General features: G+C 40.2%; 2 protein-coding genes and 1 non-coding gene across 4 annotated transcripts; all 3 read right to left on the bottom strand.

Moving 5' to 3' along the window:
• Nucleotides 1-5245: 5245 nt before the first annotated feature.
• LOC140135783 (tubulin beta chain-like) lies at nucleotides 5246-14156 on the bottom strand. 2 transcript variants are annotated; one of them, XM_072157402.1, is made up of 3 exons: nucleotides 13996-14156; nucleotides 9180-9515; nucleotides 5246-8676 (listed from the first exon to the last, which is right to left on the bottom strand). In XM_072157402.1, the coding sequence occupies exons 1-3, from the start codon at nucleotides 14050-14052 to the stop codon at nucleotides 7723-7725; spliced, it is 1347 nt and encodes a 448-aa protein (XP_072013503.1). In that variant the 5' UTR covers nucleotides 14053-14156; the 3' UTR covers nucleotides 5246-7722. The 2 variants fall into 2 exon arrangements, with proteins under 2 accessions (XP_072013503.1, XP_072013502.1); XM_072157401.1 differs by lacking the exon at nucleotides 13996-14156 and adding an exon at nucleotides 11002-11150.
• Trnai-aau (transfer RNA isoleucine (anticodon AAU)) lies at nucleotides 6295-6367 on the bottom strand. Its single transcript has one exon. It is a non-coding gene; the product is annotated as a tRNA-Ile (tRNA).
• Nucleotides 14157-16843: 2687 nt separating the features above from the next.
• LOC140136532 (tubulin beta-4B chain-like) lies at nucleotides 16844-19369 on the bottom strand. The gene is made up of 2 exons (XM_072158238.1): nucleotides 19037-19369; nucleotides 16844-18006 (listed from the first exon to the last, which is right to left on the bottom strand). The coding sequence occupies exons 1-2, from the start codon at nucleotides 19211-19213 to the stop codon at nucleotides 17059-17061; spliced, it is 1125 nt and encodes a 374-aa protein (XP_072014339.1). The 5' UTR covers nucleotides 19214-19369; the 3' UTR covers nucleotides 16844-17058.
• Nucleotides 19370-20422: the final 1053 nt, after the last annotated feature.

The raw sequence follows: 20422 nt of genomic DNA on the forward strand, positions 1-20422 counted from the left end.
TTGCCCCCCCCTCTGCCCGCCAAAAAGGCTCCCCCTTCACACATTCCAAATTTCTTGGATCTCAATTTGCAAATCTTAATAAATGGTCCAGATATATTCCGAAAACCTTTTAGAGCATTTTATATTAAGGGGCCCCATGAATGTGTGCCATTCCTTACATTCCCCCCACCCCCTCCCCCCGGCAGGGCTGTCAACTCTCACGCATTGGCCGTGAGTCTCACACATTGGGTCACTTTCTCACGCCAAGGTAGTAAAATCTCATGCCCATGTAATAAATCTCAAAAGCTGAAAAATTAGTAAAATCTCACGCATCGTCATGAATAATTTGTTGTTCCTACCCCACCCCCCTGCTTTTCACAGACTCGAGCGCTGTGGCTCAAATAATAAATAATCATCGGTCAAAATGAACATTGGAGTCTGCAAATCCCGGGAAGTCCCCCAGCTTGCCAAAAATTGCTTGTCCACCTCCTTTTGGTAATGGCTGGCTAAAACTTTCTTGCCCCCCACCAATTTTACCCTCCCTTTGGCTCATAATTATTGCACAGCCCCTAATGATTATTCATAAGTATTATTAAATGTTTCATTGAACCACTGTAGCAAGTTTTATTTAAACGGCACCCCATGAATGCCAGGGGGGGGGGGGACTCCCATTGTGGCCTGTATACCATCCGAACAGGTAACACGCGCCTGTTTTCACACCCTAAACAGGGATTTTATTCCTTGCATCAAATTTCATACCCTAAATTTCATTTCCGCGTATTAGCAATTGCAATTTTGCTATCCTTTTTTCCAATTTTTTGACATCCTAAACATGATTCGTGCGTATCGTGCCTACCCACGAAAAACTACCCTGTTTTTATTATGGCGGATGGTGTACAGGCCACATTGGGAGTGATCGAACCTCCCGGGCATGTGTGCCAAAAATCGCTTGCCAAGAATTGCTTGCCCTCCCCCTTTGGCTGGGCAAAAATTTCTTGCCCCCTCCCCAGGGCCCAGATGAAAAAATTTTATATTGATTTGAATCATTAAATTTATAAATGCGTACGTTTACAAGATTTTGTATGCGTTGGACCAGGGATATGAGACATATCCCTGGTTTGACTTTTCACTTTGTATTTGAAGGGGTACTGAAAGTACACAAATGTGTCAACTGTGTATAAATGCATGAAATTTAAAAAAAACTTCGGCAGCAAAAAAAAAAACTTTGTCTAACCCCCTTGAAGTCTAATGGTGCATCCCTTACATCCACTTGAGCAATTTTAAGAAAACATCCAGAAATCATCAAAACAAGGCGGTTCTCGAACCACGAGTCTCGCCTGCTTTTGTGACCGCCTGCTTTTGTGACCGCCTGCTTTTGCGATAACTGTTGGTAGAGAGGTAAATGAATTTGGCGGTTATCGGCTGGGCACGATTATCTGGCTGATGGTACATTTGTAACTGTCCCGGGTAACTGTACTGTACCCACCAAGTTTCATGCCCATGCAACAGTTTTTACTAATATGACCTCAGATGACCCCAGGTGGCCCTGAAATGACCTAAAATTTTGGCTCTAAATGTTGACTGTACCCCTTGTGCTAAGTTTCATGCCCATACGAGTTTTTACTAATTTGACCTCAGATGACCCTGGTGGTCTCGAAATGACCTTCCAAAATTTGGCTATAAATGTTGACTGTACCCACCAAGTTTCATGCCCATACGACAGTTTTTACTAATTTGACCTCAGTTGACCCCTGGTGACTCTGAAATTACCTTCCAAATATTTGGTTTTAAATATTGACTGTACCCACCAAGTTTCATGCCCATACGACAGTTTTTACTAATTTGACCTCAGATGACCCCTGGTGACCCCAAAATGACCTTCCAAAAATGTGACTTTAAATGTTGACTGTGTACCCACTAAGTTTAATGCCCATCCGACAGTGTTTACTAATTTGACCTCAGATGACCCCTAGTAACCTCAAAATGACCTTCCAAAAATTTGGCTTTAAATGTTGACTGTACCCACCAAGTTTCATGCCCATACAACAGTTTTCACTAATTTGACCTCAGATGACCCCTGGTGACCCCAAAATGACCTTCCAAAATTTGGCTTTAAATGTTGACTGTACCCACCAAGTTTCATGCCCATACGACAGTTTTACTAATTTGACCTCAGATGACCCCTGGTGACCCCAAAATGAACTTCCAAAAATTTGGCTTGAAATGTTGACTGTACCCATCAAGTTTCATGCCCATACGAGTTTTTAATAACTTGACCTCAGATGACCCCTGAGTGACCTCGGATGACCCCGTAATGACCTCCAAAAATTTGGCAAAACCAAACAACTATTTTATCAAAGTAATAAATCCAAACAGAAAGATGCTTCCTTTACGAGTTATCACTCATTGAAAGTGCTACTTTGCTATAGTTTACATGCAAAGCGACTATCTTAAAGTCGTCATATTTCGTTAATTACATGACCGATCAAGCTGTTATTTGGATATGTGATACACAGTTGAAAATTAATTATTAAAAGATTTGGTGACCTCAGTTGACCTTTGACCTTGTATGTGACCTTTGACCTCACGAAATTGGATAAAGTATGTTGCTCTGAAAAATCAAATTTGGCAATACCAAAGAACTATTTCATCAAATAAATCAAAACAGAAAGATGCTTCCTTTACGAGTTATCACTCATTGAAAGTGCTACTTTGCTATACTTTACATGGAAAGCGACTATCTTAAAGTCGTCATATTTCCTTAATTACATGATCGATCAAGTTGTTAGTTGGATATGTGATGCACAGTTGAAAATTAGTTATTAAAAGATTTGGTGACCTCAGTTGACCTTTGACCTTGTATGTGACCTTTGACCTCACGAAATTGGATAAAGTATGTTGCGCTGAAAATCTAATCAGGTCGAGTACCACTGGCCACGCAACTCCCCACCAAGTTTCGTCACTGTACCCCATACGGATCTCCAGATAATCTGTTCATAAGGTATTTTGCTTATTACGCATATATTATGCAAATTAGGTACTTAATTACCATATTTTACGCTCAAAATCTAATCAGGTCAAGAACCTCTGGCCCCACTACTCCTCACCAAGTTACGTCACTGTACCCCATACGGATCTCCAGATAAGCTGTTCACAAGGGTTTTTTGCTTGATACGCATCAAATACGCATAAATTATGCAACTTAGGTACTTAATTACCATATTTTGCGCTGAAAATCAAATCGGGTTGAGATCCTCTGGTCATACTACCCCCTACCACGTTATGTTGACCGTACCCACCAAGTTTCGTGCCCATACGACAGTTTTTAGTCATTTGACCTCAGATGACCCCTGGATGACCTCGGGTGACCTTGACGCACTAACCAATACAAACTTGTTCTGTCTGGGGTGAAGATGCACCCACCCACCAAGTTTGAAGAACGTGCGACCCTAGTCTCCGAGAAAATAGGTTTTTGCATTTTATGCATAAATTATGCAAATTAGGTACTTAATTACCATATTTTGCGCTGAAAATCAAATCGGGTTGAGATCCTCTGGTCATACTACCCCTACCACGTTTCATCATCATAGGGCTTAGGGATCTTACGAATCCCCCAGATACAGCTCCACAAGGCGGATTTCTTCAGATTTCCAACCATATTTGTAGAATCGTTGCGCATAAATTATGCAAATTAACAACTAAATGCGCATACTTTTCGCCGAAAAACTAATCAGGTGATCAGCAGGTGTGTATCATTCCTGTCACCAGGTTTCGTTACCATGCGCCCGACGGATCTTGAGATAGTCTGTCCACAAACTCCGCTATCAATTTGCGCTGATTTTCGCATAAATTATGCAAATTAGCTATGTTAATTTGCATATTTTTCACCGAAAACATACGGTTACGGAGCAAACTTGGATACCCTTCCTCCCACCAAGTAGCGTCGCCGTAAGTCTTACGGTTCCCCAGATACAGCTCCGGACGGACACACATACATCCACACACACACACGTACACACACCCCCACGGACGGACGGACGGACAGACAGAAATAGTGATTACTAAGTCCCATCCTGAACAAAGTTCAGGCGAGACAAAAGTACTGATATATGGGGTTTGCAACTAAAGCAGTTTTTGGCAGGATGCTTGGATGAGCATCCTGCCAAAAACTGCTTTTGTTGAAAACCCCCTTACAGTGATTTTTTTATGTGTTCTCAGAATTCCTCAAGTGGATGTAAGGGGTTTTGCAACAAAGCTCTTCAAATATTGAATGGGGAAAAAGGTCCAACAATAAAACTAATGGTGGTTGCCATTACCTATTCCAGCTCCAGTGACAACCTCAATTTCACTGGACCTTTGGACATGACAGGGAAGTGGTGCTTGATTTATAGCCCCTCCAGTGAACATTAGCCCCATCACAGGGCCTTTTTTTACACACTATATACTCCGGAGACACCATGCATGCTATATCCCGATAACTGCTAAAAACCAAGTGTTGGCTCACAACTCGGTGACCGCTCCCATGGGCGAGCGGTCACAGAGTTTGGCAGTTCTCACGATATAATAGCATGGCATCTCGGGAGTATGCATGTAAAAAAAAAGTCCTGTGGTATGGCCAAGCTAGTGCACATAGGCTAATCCTACCCTACCCATAATACATGTAATATGCACGAGGCATCACTGGATTTGGAACAGAAAATAGGTGGGAATTTTGGAATGGTCAATGTGGAAGCATCCATTAACAGGGAGGGGGTAACCTCATAAAAGCATGATTTTTTTCCTTTGTTCCCAGAGGGTCTAATTCAGTATCGAAGAATTTACGTAATGTTACTATGTCAACAAGATCCCGCTCTTGAGTAATGAACCATGATCAAAACCCACAAAGTATGGCACTTGAAGGCATATCAATAGCGCGACCCGGTAACCAAAAGAATTACGTAATCACTTTGATGCCGAATTGGCAACTGCTTTGCGAAATTCAAAATGATCATCTAGAAGTTTTCAGTGACAGTGGGCATGGCAGGAAAAAGTGGGCAATACGGGAAGCTCATTGCTGGGAAATTTTTGGTTTTTGACCAAAAAAATAAAGAAATACATAAGGGAATTATCACACTGGAGGGAAATTTGGTAAAACTGGAGGGAACTTCTGGATTCCTTGCAGGGAAAAAATTTTTTTTTCAGCCTGTGACAGTGGGTGCCACTAAGTGGTTCTTATGTAGTGACAATTCTAAATGCACCCCAAAAATAAGATACAAAACAACATCACTTTATGCTATGCTTTTAATTTATTATCAAAATAAACCAAACCAGTTACTGTTGTCAAGTTTACATATAAAATAATGCAATATTTTTCAAGGCACTATGAAAGTTGACAGTGCCAGATTGTATTAGCAATTCCCTGGCATGGTTCCGCCAATGTGCGGGGAGAGCCTCAAACTGGCAGCATACATGAAGAAATAATTATGTAACGTAACCTTACACGAAGTTTAATTCCCATTCATGTACACGTGTGCTGCCAGTTCAAGGCTCTCCCTGCACTTAGTGCACAATGGCGGAACCATGCAAGTAGCGAATAGAGGATCCACCACTTGCAAGTTCCTCCAAACTCTTTTTGAAAATTTTTTATTTTACAAAATGCAATTTGGTGTAAATGTAGCCTTATTATTGTTTTACACATGTGGACCAATTTATAGCGTCACATCCGGTGTAACACATTGCATTCGGTCAAAAAATGGTAATTTTAAAAGTTGCACCTTTTTACACTTTCGTAAAGTATTTTTTCCATTTATTTCAAAACTCGTTAGGGCGAACTTAAAGTTGTGGATCCTACAGTTATGCAATCAGGTCTTGCGATGTTAAAAAATAAAAGGATCAATTTTTTAAAATCCTGATAACGACTGTCCTTATCTTAAAACAAAGCATTTTGATTTACTGACATGAAATTAAGTTTTCTGTTGAGGGCTTGACCTTTTGGAGTAATATTGCAACACAATTTTCAGGGGGAACAAGAAATTAACCAAAATTGGTATTTTATTACAAGGGAGTGAGTATAATACACTACATATATACAGTGGAACCTTGTTAACACAAATTAGTCAGGGCTTCAAATTTTAGTTTGTGTTAAAACAGGAATGTGTTATAATTAGGTCTTTTGACAAAATATACTTCTAGGGACAACTTTCATGTACCTGGAATTATTTTGTGCCAACAGATTTTGAGTCAACGAGTATTCCACTGTACATATAGTGCGGCCGAATGAATGAATGAATTCAGATACAGCACATAACAAATGTTAGCCTGTGAAGACTCATATCACTGACCATCCAGGATTTGAACCTGGGACCATCGGCTTATTAGTCCGATGCTCTTCCTACTGAGCTAACGATCAGATGCATGACAGACATTTCTTGTGCAGTAGATACATCCAAATTCAAACATTCACAAAATGTTTTAGACCATTGTTTTTTATAATACAAAATGAAGAACATTTAAAAGGCACCGAGAGATCCCTAGGAAAGTAAAACTTATTAACATGTGTTAAATGGTCAATGGTTTTAATATTAAGTTCTTTCCTCTAATAATACTCCATCATCCAATCACCAAAGAAATTTATAATAGTTTGATCAGCTCGTAATCGGCGAGCCTTATAACATCACAGATTAATATCACTATATCTTATTTGGAGAATTGTCTTGTGACATCTCGCCATAAGTATTAAAAATTATTATTTGAAATCCTATACTTTTGTCTACTTTCTTAAACAGGCAAAATATAGACCGGGCAGATCAATTATATATCCTTTTTAACATGGGTCTACTTTTCGGCGTAGTGGTAAAAGCCTAATAATTCCCGCCGATTACGAGCTGATCAAAGTATAGACCATTCCGTCATGTTTGCAAGTTTCAGTCGTACATATATGTATCGCTTTCCCAATTGCAGATCCTACAAGAGAACTTGTTGATACAAAGAGTCAAATAATTGGTCTCACAATTCATAAAATTAATGGTTCACAATTGAAAATTACACTATAAGAGGCGATTTCACGAAAGGTCATTAGTTCAAATCTGCCTCCAGAACAAATACAAAGCAAATCTCTGTAACTGTGGATTTCTTTTGTTTATGCACCATGTCTTCTGAAGGCAGATTTGAACCAATGACCTTTTGTCAAATTGCCCTATTTTGAAATATAAACCAAATGATTTTCAAACGTGATTTGAAGCCAAACTTTCAAAACATGATCTTGATACAAAGATTCCTGCTTTTCAAAATAGATAAATTTTGAAGTGTGACACTAATTGCAGCAAACCAAGGACAGTGTAAACATAAAACAGTTTATTTATACATTGTAGCTTGATCTGTTGGGTCACCAACACATTTTACAACCAGCACCTTTTAAGTTGAAATAATAAGTGGTTTTAGTTAATGCTGTTTGTCAATTTTATGATAGCCAATAAACACCAGGTTGGTGAAACCAGAATATCATTTAAACCTGCACACAAAATTACAGTGGAACCTCATTAACACAAAAACTGTCAGGGCGTCAGACCTTGGGTTATCAGGTCTTATTGAATGTATGAAATACATGCTTGAGCCTTGAAAAGCATTTTGTGTATTGCTGTTAATGAGTTTCCATTGTACATGATGAGGACATGTTCTTAGCACATAGGTTTTTGTCAATGTTTATAAAACCTGGACATGCTGAATTTCACCAATCTAGTATTATAATGTTAAATGAGGCATAGTTTATTGTTCATATTCATCGCCATCACCTTCCTCTTCGTCAAACTCGCCCTCCTCTTCAGCTGTTGCATCCTGGTATTGTTGGTACTCGGACACCAAGTCGTTCATGTTGCTCTCAGCCTCGGTGAACTCCATCTCATCCATACCTTCACCAGTGTACCAATGCAAGAAAGCCTTACGACGGAACATAGCGGTGAACTGCTCAGAGATACGTTTGAACAGCTCTTGGATGGCTGTGCTGTTGCCGATAAAGGTCGCTGACATCTTGAGGCCACGAGGTGGGATGTCGCAGACAGCGGTCTTCACGTTGTTGGGGATCCATTCTACGAAGTAGCTGCTGTTCTTGTTTTGTACATTCAGCATTTGCTCATCAACCTCCTTCATGGACATGCGACCACGGAAGATAGCAGCAACTGTAAGGTAGCGACCATGACGAGGATCACATGCAGCCATCATGTTCTTGGCATCAAACATCTGCTGGGTCAGCTCTGGAACAGTAAGAGCACGATATTGCTGGCTACCACGACTGGTCAGAGGAGCAAAACCAGGCATGAAGAAATGGAGACGTGGGAATGGCACCATGTTGACAGCAAGTTTACGGAGATCAGCATTGAGCTGACCTGGGAATCTTAAGCAGGTGGTCACACCACTCATGGTGGCTGAGACAAGATGGTTAAGATCACCGTAAGTTGGTGTGGTCAGTTTGAGGGTACGGAAGCAAATGTCATACAAGGCTTCATTGTCAATACAGTAACTCTCATCTGTGTTTTCTACAAGCTGGTGAACTGAGAGAGTAGCGTTGTATGGCTCTACAACGGTATCCGATACTTTAGGTGATGGGACAACGCTGAAGGTGTTCATGATGCGGTCTGGGTACTCCTCACGGATCTTGCTGATGAGTAGTGTGCCCATACCAGAGCCGGTGCCACCGCCAAGGGAATGTGTCAGTTGAAAGCCCTGCAAGAAAGATATCAAATTGTAATTGGTCAATGGTCATTATTTACAGTAAACATCACAATTTCAAAGATTATAATCTCAGGGATGCAAGCTGACCTGAAACGTGTGTGAATCCGAGCCAAAAGCCTCCAAAACGGGCTGAAAATTGCGGGCATTTGGATTATTCATGAAAGCAGGAAAACTTGCATCCCTGTAGGGCCCTAATCATGATCATAATATACCCAGCATGCAGAATTCAGAAATCCACCCCTGGGGGTATTCTACAAGTTGACCTTCGACCTCAGTAACAACTCAACCAAGTTTTTTCATGCATCTATATCTCAGTTAATATCTGGTGATAAAAGTTTTACTCAATTCTGAATAATACGCAGATCCATTCCACCTTTGGCAACATTGGTCTATCGTATCATGTTGTGGTCTAGCTGTCTGGGTGAAATTGGCCAGTGGTCAAATTTTAACTATTGGCACTAGCAGTGCACTTTGAAATGTGTATCAAAACTCACCTGTAGGCAATCGCAGCTCTCAGATTCTTTACGTACTACATCAAGAACGGAATCGATAAGCTCAGCACCCTCTGTGTAGTGACCTTTGGCCCAGTTGTTTCCAGCACCACTCTGACCGAACACAAAGTTGTCAGGTCTGAAGATCTGTCCAAATGGTCCTGATCGGACAGAGTCCATGGTACCAGGCTCCAGATCCACCAGAACAGCACGAGGGACGTACTTGCCACCGGTAGCTTCATTGTAGTAGACGTTGATCCTCTCTAGTTGAAGATCAGAATCACCATGGTAGGTACCAGTTGGGTCAATGCCATGTTCATCAGATATAACCTCCCAGAACTGGTGGTATAAAAAAAACAATGGGTTGCTTTATTAGTTTAACATCAACACTTGGCATGATTTTGCAAGGGTTCCATCTGGTGGTTACGTTCTGAAAGTGCCCACATGTAGCATCTATGAAAAGTAACTTCATTCTTATTTTAGGTATCCAATCGGAAACTACTGTATAAGTGGAAATAATGTATTACAAGTATAGGGGAGGACTGGGCAATCGCGAAAATATCATTCACGGAAATGTGTCTTTCACTACAAATCGCGAAAATAACTGTACGCGAAAATTACCACTTATAATACAGTATTATGATCCATATCCACTGGCCAGTAGCATAACCAGTGGGGAGGGGGCCAAGAAGGGGAGAAAAGAGAAAGGGGAGGAGAGGGAGAAAGAGAAGTGAAGAAAAGGAGAAGGGAATGGGGGGGAGTTAAAATAGGGATATTCCCAGACGATGCTAGCTACGTGCCTGGCTGGCTGCCTGCCACTGGCAACAAATGAAGGTGTAGTTATGATCATTAAGGGGCTTTGTTATCTGTCCATGGTGGGCAGTGGCAGCACCAGGAATTTTTTTAGGGGGGGGGGGGCACAAAGTCAATAAATATTGCCCCCCCTCAGTAGCGCTGCCAGAGGGTGGGGCTTTCAAAATGACCTGCTAAAAATGCTAGCCTTCTTTAGCATGCCAAAATATCACCCCCCCATGGCCTGTCAAAATTGCTAGCTCCCTCTCGGCCTGCTGAAGTCTCCCCCCCCCCTTCACATTTTGGGGAACCCATTTTGCATACAATCTGGTCCATGGGGCTAAAGGATCAAGGAGGCATTTTTGAAAACTTGAGTTACTGTAATTATTAACGAAGTCTTGCATTAGGTGGCAGCCGATCTTGAGTGTCCCCGTCACACAAGTGAGGTTACTTACTTCATTATTCAGTTTTTGTTACTTTTTGGAAAATCACATAAATGAATTTAAGTGAGGGTCAGAAAATAGAAATGAGGGCAGGTGATGCGATCTGAATTCACCATCATCAGTGATTCATCACATCAATTTTCTGACCAGTGCAGCGCAGAGATTGGGTATTGATTACCCATAGTACAATAAATAAATCTATACCCATTCAACATGTTCAATACCCAAGATATAAAGAATATTGAATTTATCGACCATGACATGAGCTGATCTGAGCGGAGGTGAAGAATAGTACAAAATACTTGTTGAATCCGACCAGAGAAGATGAAGCTGTACCTGCGTGTACCGTGCATTTTCATTTCTTATTTTAAAATGACTGCTTGTATGTTTCATCGCGATTTGAAATATTGAACACTATATTTACACCAAAAAGCCTGCCAATCCATTGAACCAAGTCAGAAGTGAGAAGTGCATTGGTGATACATGATACCAGTCACGCGCCATTTTGTTCCTCATTTTCCACGACTTGAGTGACAGAAGAATTTTGTCAAATAAATTGCAACATCAAATCCGACAAACAATACCCTTACCTTAGCACCAATTTGGTTACCGCACTGGCCGGCTTGACAATGCACGATTTCACGCATTTTGCTGAATAAATGGATTGGAATCAATGTAAATGTAATAAGATATCACGCCTGTCAACCTCTTGCCTCTCGCGCTGCGATGTGAATAATGACTTTTGTCCGACACCAGACAGGTCAGATGAATTTCACTTTCACCACGTGAACTTTTGTTTGGAGTAAATATTCATCCACCAAAGAAATTGGTATAAAATAGTTCAAAGAAAAAATTACGAAAAGATGAAATCAGAATTTGCTTTAGCGCATTTTGATCACTAAATTTAACATTATATATATTTTTTCAACCAGTTTCAATCTGGATGTTCTACATTTCGGAAGAAAAAAAACCAGGCAAAAGTGTAACCATGGTACAAAATAATACAAATATTTCCGCTGTGCATGATCGCTGATCTGTCCCTGCAACCTTGGAAATTCAATAAAAGCGCGGTTGTTTCATTCACCAATCAGCAATCGTCACACATGAATAGGAAATGCAGTGATTCCTGAATGGGTTCATAAAACGGATTTCTATTGGTTGGCAAAAATTGTTCGTGACTGGTGGCGGAGTGATATCAACCACAGGCGAAATTCACATGGCATGACTATGCGATGACTTGTCGACTCCCTGCCAGCATGTCTGAAGACATTGGTATTCATTGATTCATTTAAACTATACATCATCCCTGATTATATGCATGTTATATGCAAGGGACGGCCATCAAAAACAGATAAAATCCAGAATTCATATTCAGGGATTTGCCACATAGGCAAAGAAGTTCATTCTTTATAGGCCTACTAGGCTACATCCCGGGGCTACATGTAGGCCTATGTCCACCTGAGACGAATATAACTATTAAAATGGCCGTCCACTCTCCCTAAGACCCCCTCTGTGTTTGCCACTTTCCCACGCTGAAAGACCCCCAATATTTTTCTTTGTAGACCTATCTCCCAAGACCCTACATTTTTCTTCTTTTCCCCCAAAGACCCCCATCCCCACCCTAAAGACCCCATTTTTTCTTGTTTCCTCCAAAGATCCAAACACCTGTTTTAGTCCAGAAAATATTTCTTGAATCTTGAGACAAAATAAGTTTATGGTACAAATGCGCTTGATAATTTTTGCCATATTAACTGGTGATAGGCCTATATGGTGCAAAAGTGGAATAAATTCGCACAAATACTTTTTGGAATAGCACAAAAATTTGCACTTTGGGGCTAAAATGACCAAATATGAAGTTAATTTAGTCAGAAACCCACACACAGGCATCAACATTGTGTGTGTGTGTGTGTGGGGGGGGGTGATTGTATGAACCACCCCCTGGATCTATGTATACGCCTATGAAAAATTCCCATAAAAAAGACCCCAATTTCTAAAATCTGCCCTCATTTTATAGAATCTTCCCTCGACTAAAAAAAGGACACATTTTTTCGCATTTGCCCCCAAAGACCCCCCCCATGTTGAAAGTTGGTATGTTGATATCATACTAAGTGCCCCAGGGTTTCTTGGGCTTGTTTTTAATATATTAGTGCAGTACGAATTACAAACAGGCAAAAAAATCATGTTTTTGTGTATCTTTATTCCAAATATGACCCCCCCCCCAAAAAAAAAAACCCATACACTAAATGATCTTTTTTTTTTTTCCTTAACATATCAAGGTCAATTGTCTGAGGGGAAAAATTAACACATTTAATTTCCTGGTAACATCATTACTGTGCTTAAAAATGTTCAATTCAGGCCCGTACACCTGTGTGACCGCACCCCCCCCAATTGTGCAAAAGTATGCAAAAAGTCCCAAAATATGACAATTTGCGAGCAAAAAAAAATGGGGGTTTTTACGCTTTTTTGGCCTAAAAGGTCCAAATTTTTGAGGAAAAGTCCACTTTTACAAAATTGCCCCCCCTGGAAAAAAAAAGTCCACTTTTTCAAAATCAGCACCCCCCCAAAAAAATGGCCTGGTTCAATTTTACAATTTTTGCCCAAAATAGGCCTACATAGTATAATACTGAATAGTTGAAGTGAAATTTTCTCAGCTACACAGCCGATTTTCAATTTTACGCTATTTTAGCCCAATAAAATATCTCAAATGCCAAGAAAGTAGGCCTATAGAAGATGAAAGAAAAAGAGTAATAAAAATATTTCCCCACCTGGGGTAACCAGGGATATTTGAGAAAACCTGGGCCAATATGAAATGGATCCTTTTCATATATCAAAATGCCAAGAAGGTATGACCCCCCCCAGTACAACAAGTCATACCTAATAAACCTAGTATTTTCTCAATTTGAATTTTATCCTTGGTGGTCCACCCAAAAAACAAAATCATCGTATAGATCCCTGTACTTCCTCCCCCCCCTGACAAATTCGCCAAAAATTGCAGAAGTATAAACAGAGGGAGGTGGGAAGCAATTTAAATTTTGGGCGAGCCATTTGAAAATTGTACCCCCTCCGGAGGGGGGGGGAGCTTGCAATGCATCAGCCCCACATTAATATAGAATCAGATTTTCTTGAAATTAATACCGAACACTGACAAACAGTATGGTCAAAGATAAACATTATTATACATACATAACAGTAGACCTATGTCTAAAATACAGAAGTAGTAATCATGGTTAACGTAAATAATAGGCCACAGTACAGTGCAGTAAACTCTATACTGTCTTGACTGCAGGCCTAAAATTAAATCAGTGTCGTCAAAGAAAAACTCACTCACTCAGTCATATTTTAATATTATATTATAGTAAATATACTGATCCCTCTACTTTCAAATTTGAGAACTGAACTTTTCATTCATGAAAAAAAAGTAAAGATTTCGGGTAATTCCTCTGGAAAGTCATGACTTTTAAAAGAACTACATCAGACATTCGATTCTACTTTCCGGGACTACTTTTCACGTCTTTAAATTAAATACAAATTATTGTTAACAACACCTCGGGAAAAAACAGTAAATTTCTCTGAGTTTTACTTACCTTAGAGCCGATCTGATTTCCACACTGGCCAGCTTGCAGATGAACGATTTCACGCATATTGAATTTGATGTTGTTGTTTGGTATAAATAACTAGAAAACTTGCAGAAACAAGACAAGACACCGTGACACACGTCCTGACTAATGTAGCGCTGGAGACGGAATGGTATTTAAATGGCTAACGGTTGCCAACCACTTTCACAGCATGCAGCAGGTCACGCTCTGTGCTTGCGAGCCGGAGCCGAAGGTCAACATTACGTTGTTGTGCATAACCGAAGCATTGACGACAGAAAGGGAAGCTATACGAACCACAGATGAACATACAACAAATCCTCCATTTTTTAAAAAGGGACTGTGCTGCAACTGGGGAAAATTTTTCGACCCCCCCCCCTTTAAATACCTCAACAATTTCAGGGCCCCCTTTTTGACATGAAAATTATGGGTCAACCCCATAGAAAAGCATATAGGTCAACCCCATAGAAAAGCCTAAACTCAATTCTCCCAGGAAATGAAATTTGTGGTCATTTTTTCAGGCCCCCCTATAGGAAGGTCAAAATTTTTCAGGGCCCCTTTTTGCATCAGGGCCCCCCTAACAAGTGTTTGTGAACGGTCCCTAGGGCCTTTTGACTGCGGTGATCCAAAACCATGCTCATAAAACCTGCTATATCCCGGAGAACTGCTATTAGGCCTAAAACCCAACCTAATTCCCCCCGGTAATTCCCCAGAAACGGGTGGAGCGGTTAGTGGGTTTTAGCGGTTCTCGGATATAGGCCTAGTGTGTTTAAAAGGCCCTATAGTAGGGCTAGTCCATAGCTCGGAATAGGCCTACTGCAACTCTACTAGTCTTATAGGGCTGTGCAATAATTATGACCCCTGGGGGAGGGTAAAATTGGGGGGTCAAGAATTTTTGGCCAGCCAAATTTGGGGAGTGGGGCAAGCAATTTATGGCAAGCCGTGAGGGGGTGGGCAAGCGATTTTTGGCACACATTCATGTAGACTATGCCATAGTCGAATTTTATTAAAAATATGTTATTATTAGTCATGATGAACCCATTTCGTTGAACTCAAAATTATACTGATGTTTATTAAAATTAAAGTATTCAATAGTAAACTGGTCATAAAGAGTTAAAAATATCAGATGATTAGTGACAATAAAAGTAATTGAATGCAACATTATCTTGCATAATTATAATGGCTCACTTTAATACTGAACAATTCTGATTTTGGAATCTAGGCCTACAAGTTTATTGATAGCGAACCCCGAAAATTGGGAAGCTAACAAATAGAGGGAGTGCAGTGACTGAAAAGATCAGATACAGATGTGAAAATCTATCAATTGCACACAAATCAATATAAATCAGAGTTTTATGCTTTATGTAATATAGCCAGAGTATGCAAAATGGGCAAGTGGACTACGGAGAAGTCTATACCCATATAGGCTTAATAACGGATTTTTACGGTATGTGCATAGTTTACAATATTAGATTAGTCATTTGGTCACTACAACAAGAACAATGGGACAACATCAGGGGTTGCCTGACTTGCCTCACGGAGGAGGCGAAATAAAAAAAACTTCTTTGTTTTTGGTGATTACAATTTTATTTGAGACTACACTGCCAATTTGATCATGATTTAATACAGTAAAATTTGTACTGGGACGGGTGCGAGAGATGTGAGGGGTGCGTGTAGGGGTGGGGGTGGGTGTGTACAGTTTGATGTATACTGGTACTAGTAGGCCTACATGCGAGGCAGTGCACATGCCGGACGGAATCAGTTTTTTTTTGCTACGCACATCCAGCTAACATCCACACACCTGTACCCTGTACCCGATACCCATCACTCTCACGCCCAGCGCACCCCCCCCATAAGTAGCCCCCCCCTCCCACACACACACACACACCCTAGCCTTAGTCACTCCGTATAGCTCAGTCAGGTAGCATCAGTCCGGGGGCACTCAACTTTAGAAGTGACGGGTATTAGTGCCTACCGGCGTTACGAAAAAACGGGCGCCATTGGGTACAAACAAAATGAAAAGAGGGGAGGGGGTCTTTGGGTATAATATTTTGAAAAAAGGGGTCATTGGGTATACATTTTTTTTAAAGGTCATCGGGTAGAAAAAATTGAAAAAATGGAGCAAAATTCTATTTTTGTTCAAAAATTCAAGGGTGTCATCATGTAGCCGCACCTAAAAAAAAGGGGGTCATTGAGTAGTAGCCGTACCTAAAAAAGGGGGTCATCAGACATGACTTTCAAAGAAGGGGGTCATGACATGCAGTCACTTCAAAAGTTGAGTGCTCCCCCTCCCTACCGGGGCGTCAGTCACTCCGTGATGACGTCCCAATAAAGCTCAATAATGTGAAGTTATTTGTCTGAGCAACCTGAGTCTGAGTTAATCTATAAGCAGAGTCCAGCCACTGCGCGACTCTATGTCTAAAATGGCTCCATATTGGAAGCCAAATGACTCCTGCGTACACTGAAAACATAAGTTAGTCAAAAAAAGGTCTTATTTAACTAATTAAAAATTAGTCATACAAGATATTTGATAAATAATAAGTCATTTAATTAGTCATTCAATTAGTAATCAATTAGTAATGCACATAAATGACTAATTAAATCGTGATAAATCGTGAAGTCATAAATTCGTCATTAGTCATGCAATTTCTTATTCTGTACAAATTGAATATTATAAGTCATAAAAATATTACTGTTCTTTTAGCATTATAAATACATAATTTCAGTATTCCTTGAATAAAAGAATTACATGTATCTTGTATGACTAATTTTTAATTAGTTGAATAAGACCCTTTTTTTGACTAACTTATGTTTTCAGTGTAGAGTCATCAACGGCGACTCTTTAGCGGAGTCAACAAATTATGACTCTTCGAGGGAGTCAGATGACTCCCAATATGGGGTCATTTTAGACATAGAGTCGCAGAGTGGTTGGACTCTGCTTTTAGAGTCACCCTGACTCCAGTTTGGCTTTCAGCGCTGTAAGTTTTCCAAAGTAAATTGTTTGTATTATTAAATGGTTTAAATAAATAATAATAAAAAATCTGTTCGGTAGTTTTATTCTTGATCTTCCTCGTCCTCCTCTTCCTCGAATTCTCCTTCCTCTTCTGCTGTTGCATCCTGGTATTGTTGGTACTCAGATACCAAGTCGTTCATGTTGCTCTCAGCCTCGGTGAACTCCATCTCATCCATACCTTCACCAGTGTACCAATGCAAGAAAGCCTTACGACGGAACATAGCGGTGAACTGCTCGGAGATACGCTTGAACAGTTCCTGGATGGCGGTGCTGTTTCCCAAGAATGTGGCTGACATCTTGAGGCCTCGAGGTGGGATGTCACATACAGCGCTTTTTATGTTATTCGGGATCCATTCTACGAAGTAGCTGCTGTTCTTGTTTTGTATGTTTAGCATCTGCTCATCAACCTCCTTCATGGACATACGACCACGGAACATAGCAGCAACTGTCAGGTAGCGTCCATGACGCGGATCGCATGCAGCCATCATGTTCTTGGCATCAAACATCTGCTGAGTCAGCTCTGGAACAGTAAGAGCACGATATTGCTGGCTACCACGGCTGGTCAGAGGAGCAAAACCAGGCATGAAGAAATGAAGACGGGGGAATGGCACCATGTTGACAGCAAGCTTGCGAAGATCAGCATTCAATTGACCTGGGAATCTTAAACAGGTCGTCACTCCGCTCATAGTGGCCGAGACAAGATGGTTAAGATCACCATAGGTTGGTGTGGTCAGTTTGAGGGTACGGAAGCAAATGTCATACAAGGCTTCATTGTCAATACAGTAGGTTTCGTCTGTATTTTCTACAAGTTGATGAACAGAGAGTGTTGCATTGTAGGGCTCTACTACAGTGTCTGATACTTTGGGGGATGGCACTACACTTATTGTGGTCATCATACGGTCAGGATATTCTTCTCGGATCTTGCTGATGAGCAGGGTACCCATACCAGAGCCAGTGCCTCCTCCAAGGGAATGTGTCAGCTGGAAGCCCTGTAAATTGTAATGAAAAAGACAAAGAGAAAATAAACATGACATGCATGAGGCACATTCACTCTAAGAAATAAAGGTTCTAAAAAGATTCTAAAGTTGTCCTCTCAGGTTCAAAAGCTGTCCTCTCGGGAGAACCCTTAGAGGTTCTCTAAAGAACCAAAATGGTTCCAAAACCATCAAAAATCGCCCAAAAATGTGATACAGAACCGTTTTCGGTTCTTTAGAGAACCTTTAAGGGTTCTCCAAAATCAAAGAACCTTTTTAGAGGTTCAAGAGGGAGGGTTCTGCTGAGAGGACAAAAAAGGGTTCTATCTAGAACCTTTATTTCTTTGAGTGTGCTAATAGGAAAGAAGAAGGTTGAGAAGACGGGAAGATGTTGAAGAAGCATTAGAAACAATAGGAACTTCACGAAAAGACGCAGATAAAGACAAAGACGGAAAAGGAGGAAAAGGAGTGAAGCAGAAAGGAAAGGAACCCGGGGGGGGTAGGGGCTCTCGACTTTGGAAGTGACGGGGATGTGCGGACAGCAGTTAAAAACTAGGGGTCTTTCGGTGAGAGCCTAGACACGGAAAAAGGGGGGTCTTTCAGTGAGAAGGTTCCCAAAAGGGGGTCTTTCCGTGAGACTGGGGAATCTGACCAAAAAAGGGGGTCATTCAGTGAGACTGGGAAAAATTTTGGGTCAAGATATTAAAGTTGATAAAAAAATTTCAAAAATTCATCATAAATTTTGAAAAATGTTTGAAAAATTTGAAAAATTTTCACAAATTTTAGGAAAAATACTGAAAAACAGGGTCATTTAGTGAGAGATTATCAGAAATTTCCCCAAAATTTTTGAAAAAAGGGGGTCTTTTGGTGACAGGAAAACAAAAATGGGGGTCATTGGGTGAGAGGGAGTTGAAAAATGGGGGTCAATGTGGCCGCACATCCCCGTCACCCTTTTTAGTGAGTGCCCCCCGGGGAAAGGAAGAAAAAAACAAAGAATACAGCAACAATATATATAAGAAATTATTCCATATAGATTTGAATTTACCTGCAAACAATCACAGCCTTCGGCTTCCTTTCGTACCACATCCAGAACAGAGTCAATGAGCTCAGCGCCTTCTGTGTAGTGACCTTTGGCCCAGTTGTTTCCAGCACCACTCTGTCCAAACACAAAGTTGTCAGGTCTGAAGATCTGTCCATATGGTCCTGATCGGATAGAGTCCATAGTGCCAGGCTCCAGATCCACCAGAACAGCACGAGGAACGTACTTGCCACCGGTAGCTTCATTGTAGTAGACGTTGATTCTCTCTAGTTGAAGATCAGAATCACCATGGTAGGTACCAGTTGGGTCGACGCCATGTTCATCAGAGATAACCTCCCAGAACTGAAAGTATAAATAAAAGTATAATATTCGTTTAACATGGTTATGGGAAAGGTCATGATCATGATGACAACCGGTGAAAAAATCACTGACCATCCAGGATTTGAACCCGGGACCTTCGGATTACTGGACCCATGCTCTTCCAACTGAGACGGAGAAGATTCGCTAATATTACACAGTCATTATTTACTATCTATCGTGTTTCAATTATAAAGTCATTTGCATTTGATATAACAACATTTTCATTTGTTCAAATCACGCAGTTTCAAATTGATAGCGAACATTTGCCACAAGAGATCATTTATTTGCAAATTTTAATTATTTGTGACTCACTGTCGACATCATAGTTAACAATCACCAATTTCGTAATCATTTACATCACATTATATAAACCTTAACTTGTTTGTAGGTTAATATTTTTTACTATACAAGCCTCCTAGTAATCATGGAAATATATGATGTAGTTATAATAAAATGACGAGACACTATTTTTGCTAAATTAAGGGATGGGGTATGAACGTTTGGACAGTATTTATTGTAGGACATTAGAGCACATCAGACATATCGAATTGCATTCTGAATACGAAGAATGTCCTTCTGATATCAACTAATTTTGATTTTTGAAATTCGCAATGTAATACACATTTTATGGCAAATGATTAAAAATTGATATTTTTGATATTTAACAGTACTCGAAGTAAACTTTATAAATCTGATGATTTATACTTAAAGTGTATTATGTAGGTGGGATGAAAAGCCGACGAGCAATTGAAAATTTTGACCTTTCGTATTGAAGATATGGATTTTTTTCCTAAAACACCAACAACTTGGTCTTTTGGGGGAAAAATCCATATCTTCAATATGAAAGGTCAAAATTTTCAATTGATCGTCGGCTTTTCCTCCCAGCTACATACACTTTAAGAATATATCATTAGATTTATAAAATTAACTTCGAGGACTGTTATATATCAAAAATGTGAAAAATATCAAATTTTAATAATTTGTCATAAAATTTGTATTATATCGTGAATTTCACAAAATGAAAATTATTTG

The sequence above is a fragment of the Amphiura filiformis genome, chromosome 16 (genome assembly GCF_039555335.1).
Source record: "Amphiura filiformis chromosome 16, Afil_fr2py, whole genome shotgun sequence".
In the NCBI taxonomy this organism is placed as follows: Eukaryota; Metazoa; Echinodermata; class Ophiuroidea; order Amphilepidida; family Amphiuridae; genus Amphiura; species Amphiura filiformis.

Excerpts from the sequence above, each read along its gene's own strand:
- LOC140136532 (XM_072158238.1), bottom strand. The coding sequence starts at position 19,213 with ATGGACTCTATCCGATCAGGACCATATGGACAGATCTTCAGACCTGAC. Across the intron at positions 18,007-19,036 it reads AAGGCTGTGATTGTTTGCAG|GGCTTCCAGCTGACACATTC; the intron begins GTAAATTCAAAT and ends TACAATTTACAG.
- LOC140135783 (XM_072157402.1), bottom strand. The coding sequence starts at position 14,052 with ATGCGTGAAATCGTTCATCTGCAAGCTGGCCAGTGTGGAAATCAGATC. Across the intron at positions 9,516-13,995 it reads GAAATCAGATCGGCTCTAAG|TTCTGGGAGGTTATATCTGA; the intron begins GTAAGTAAAACT and ends TTATACCACCAG. Across the intron at positions 8,677-9,179 it reads AGAGCTGCGATTGCCTACAG|GGCTTTCAACTGACACATTC; the intron begins GTGAGTTTTGAT and ends TCTTTCTTGCAG.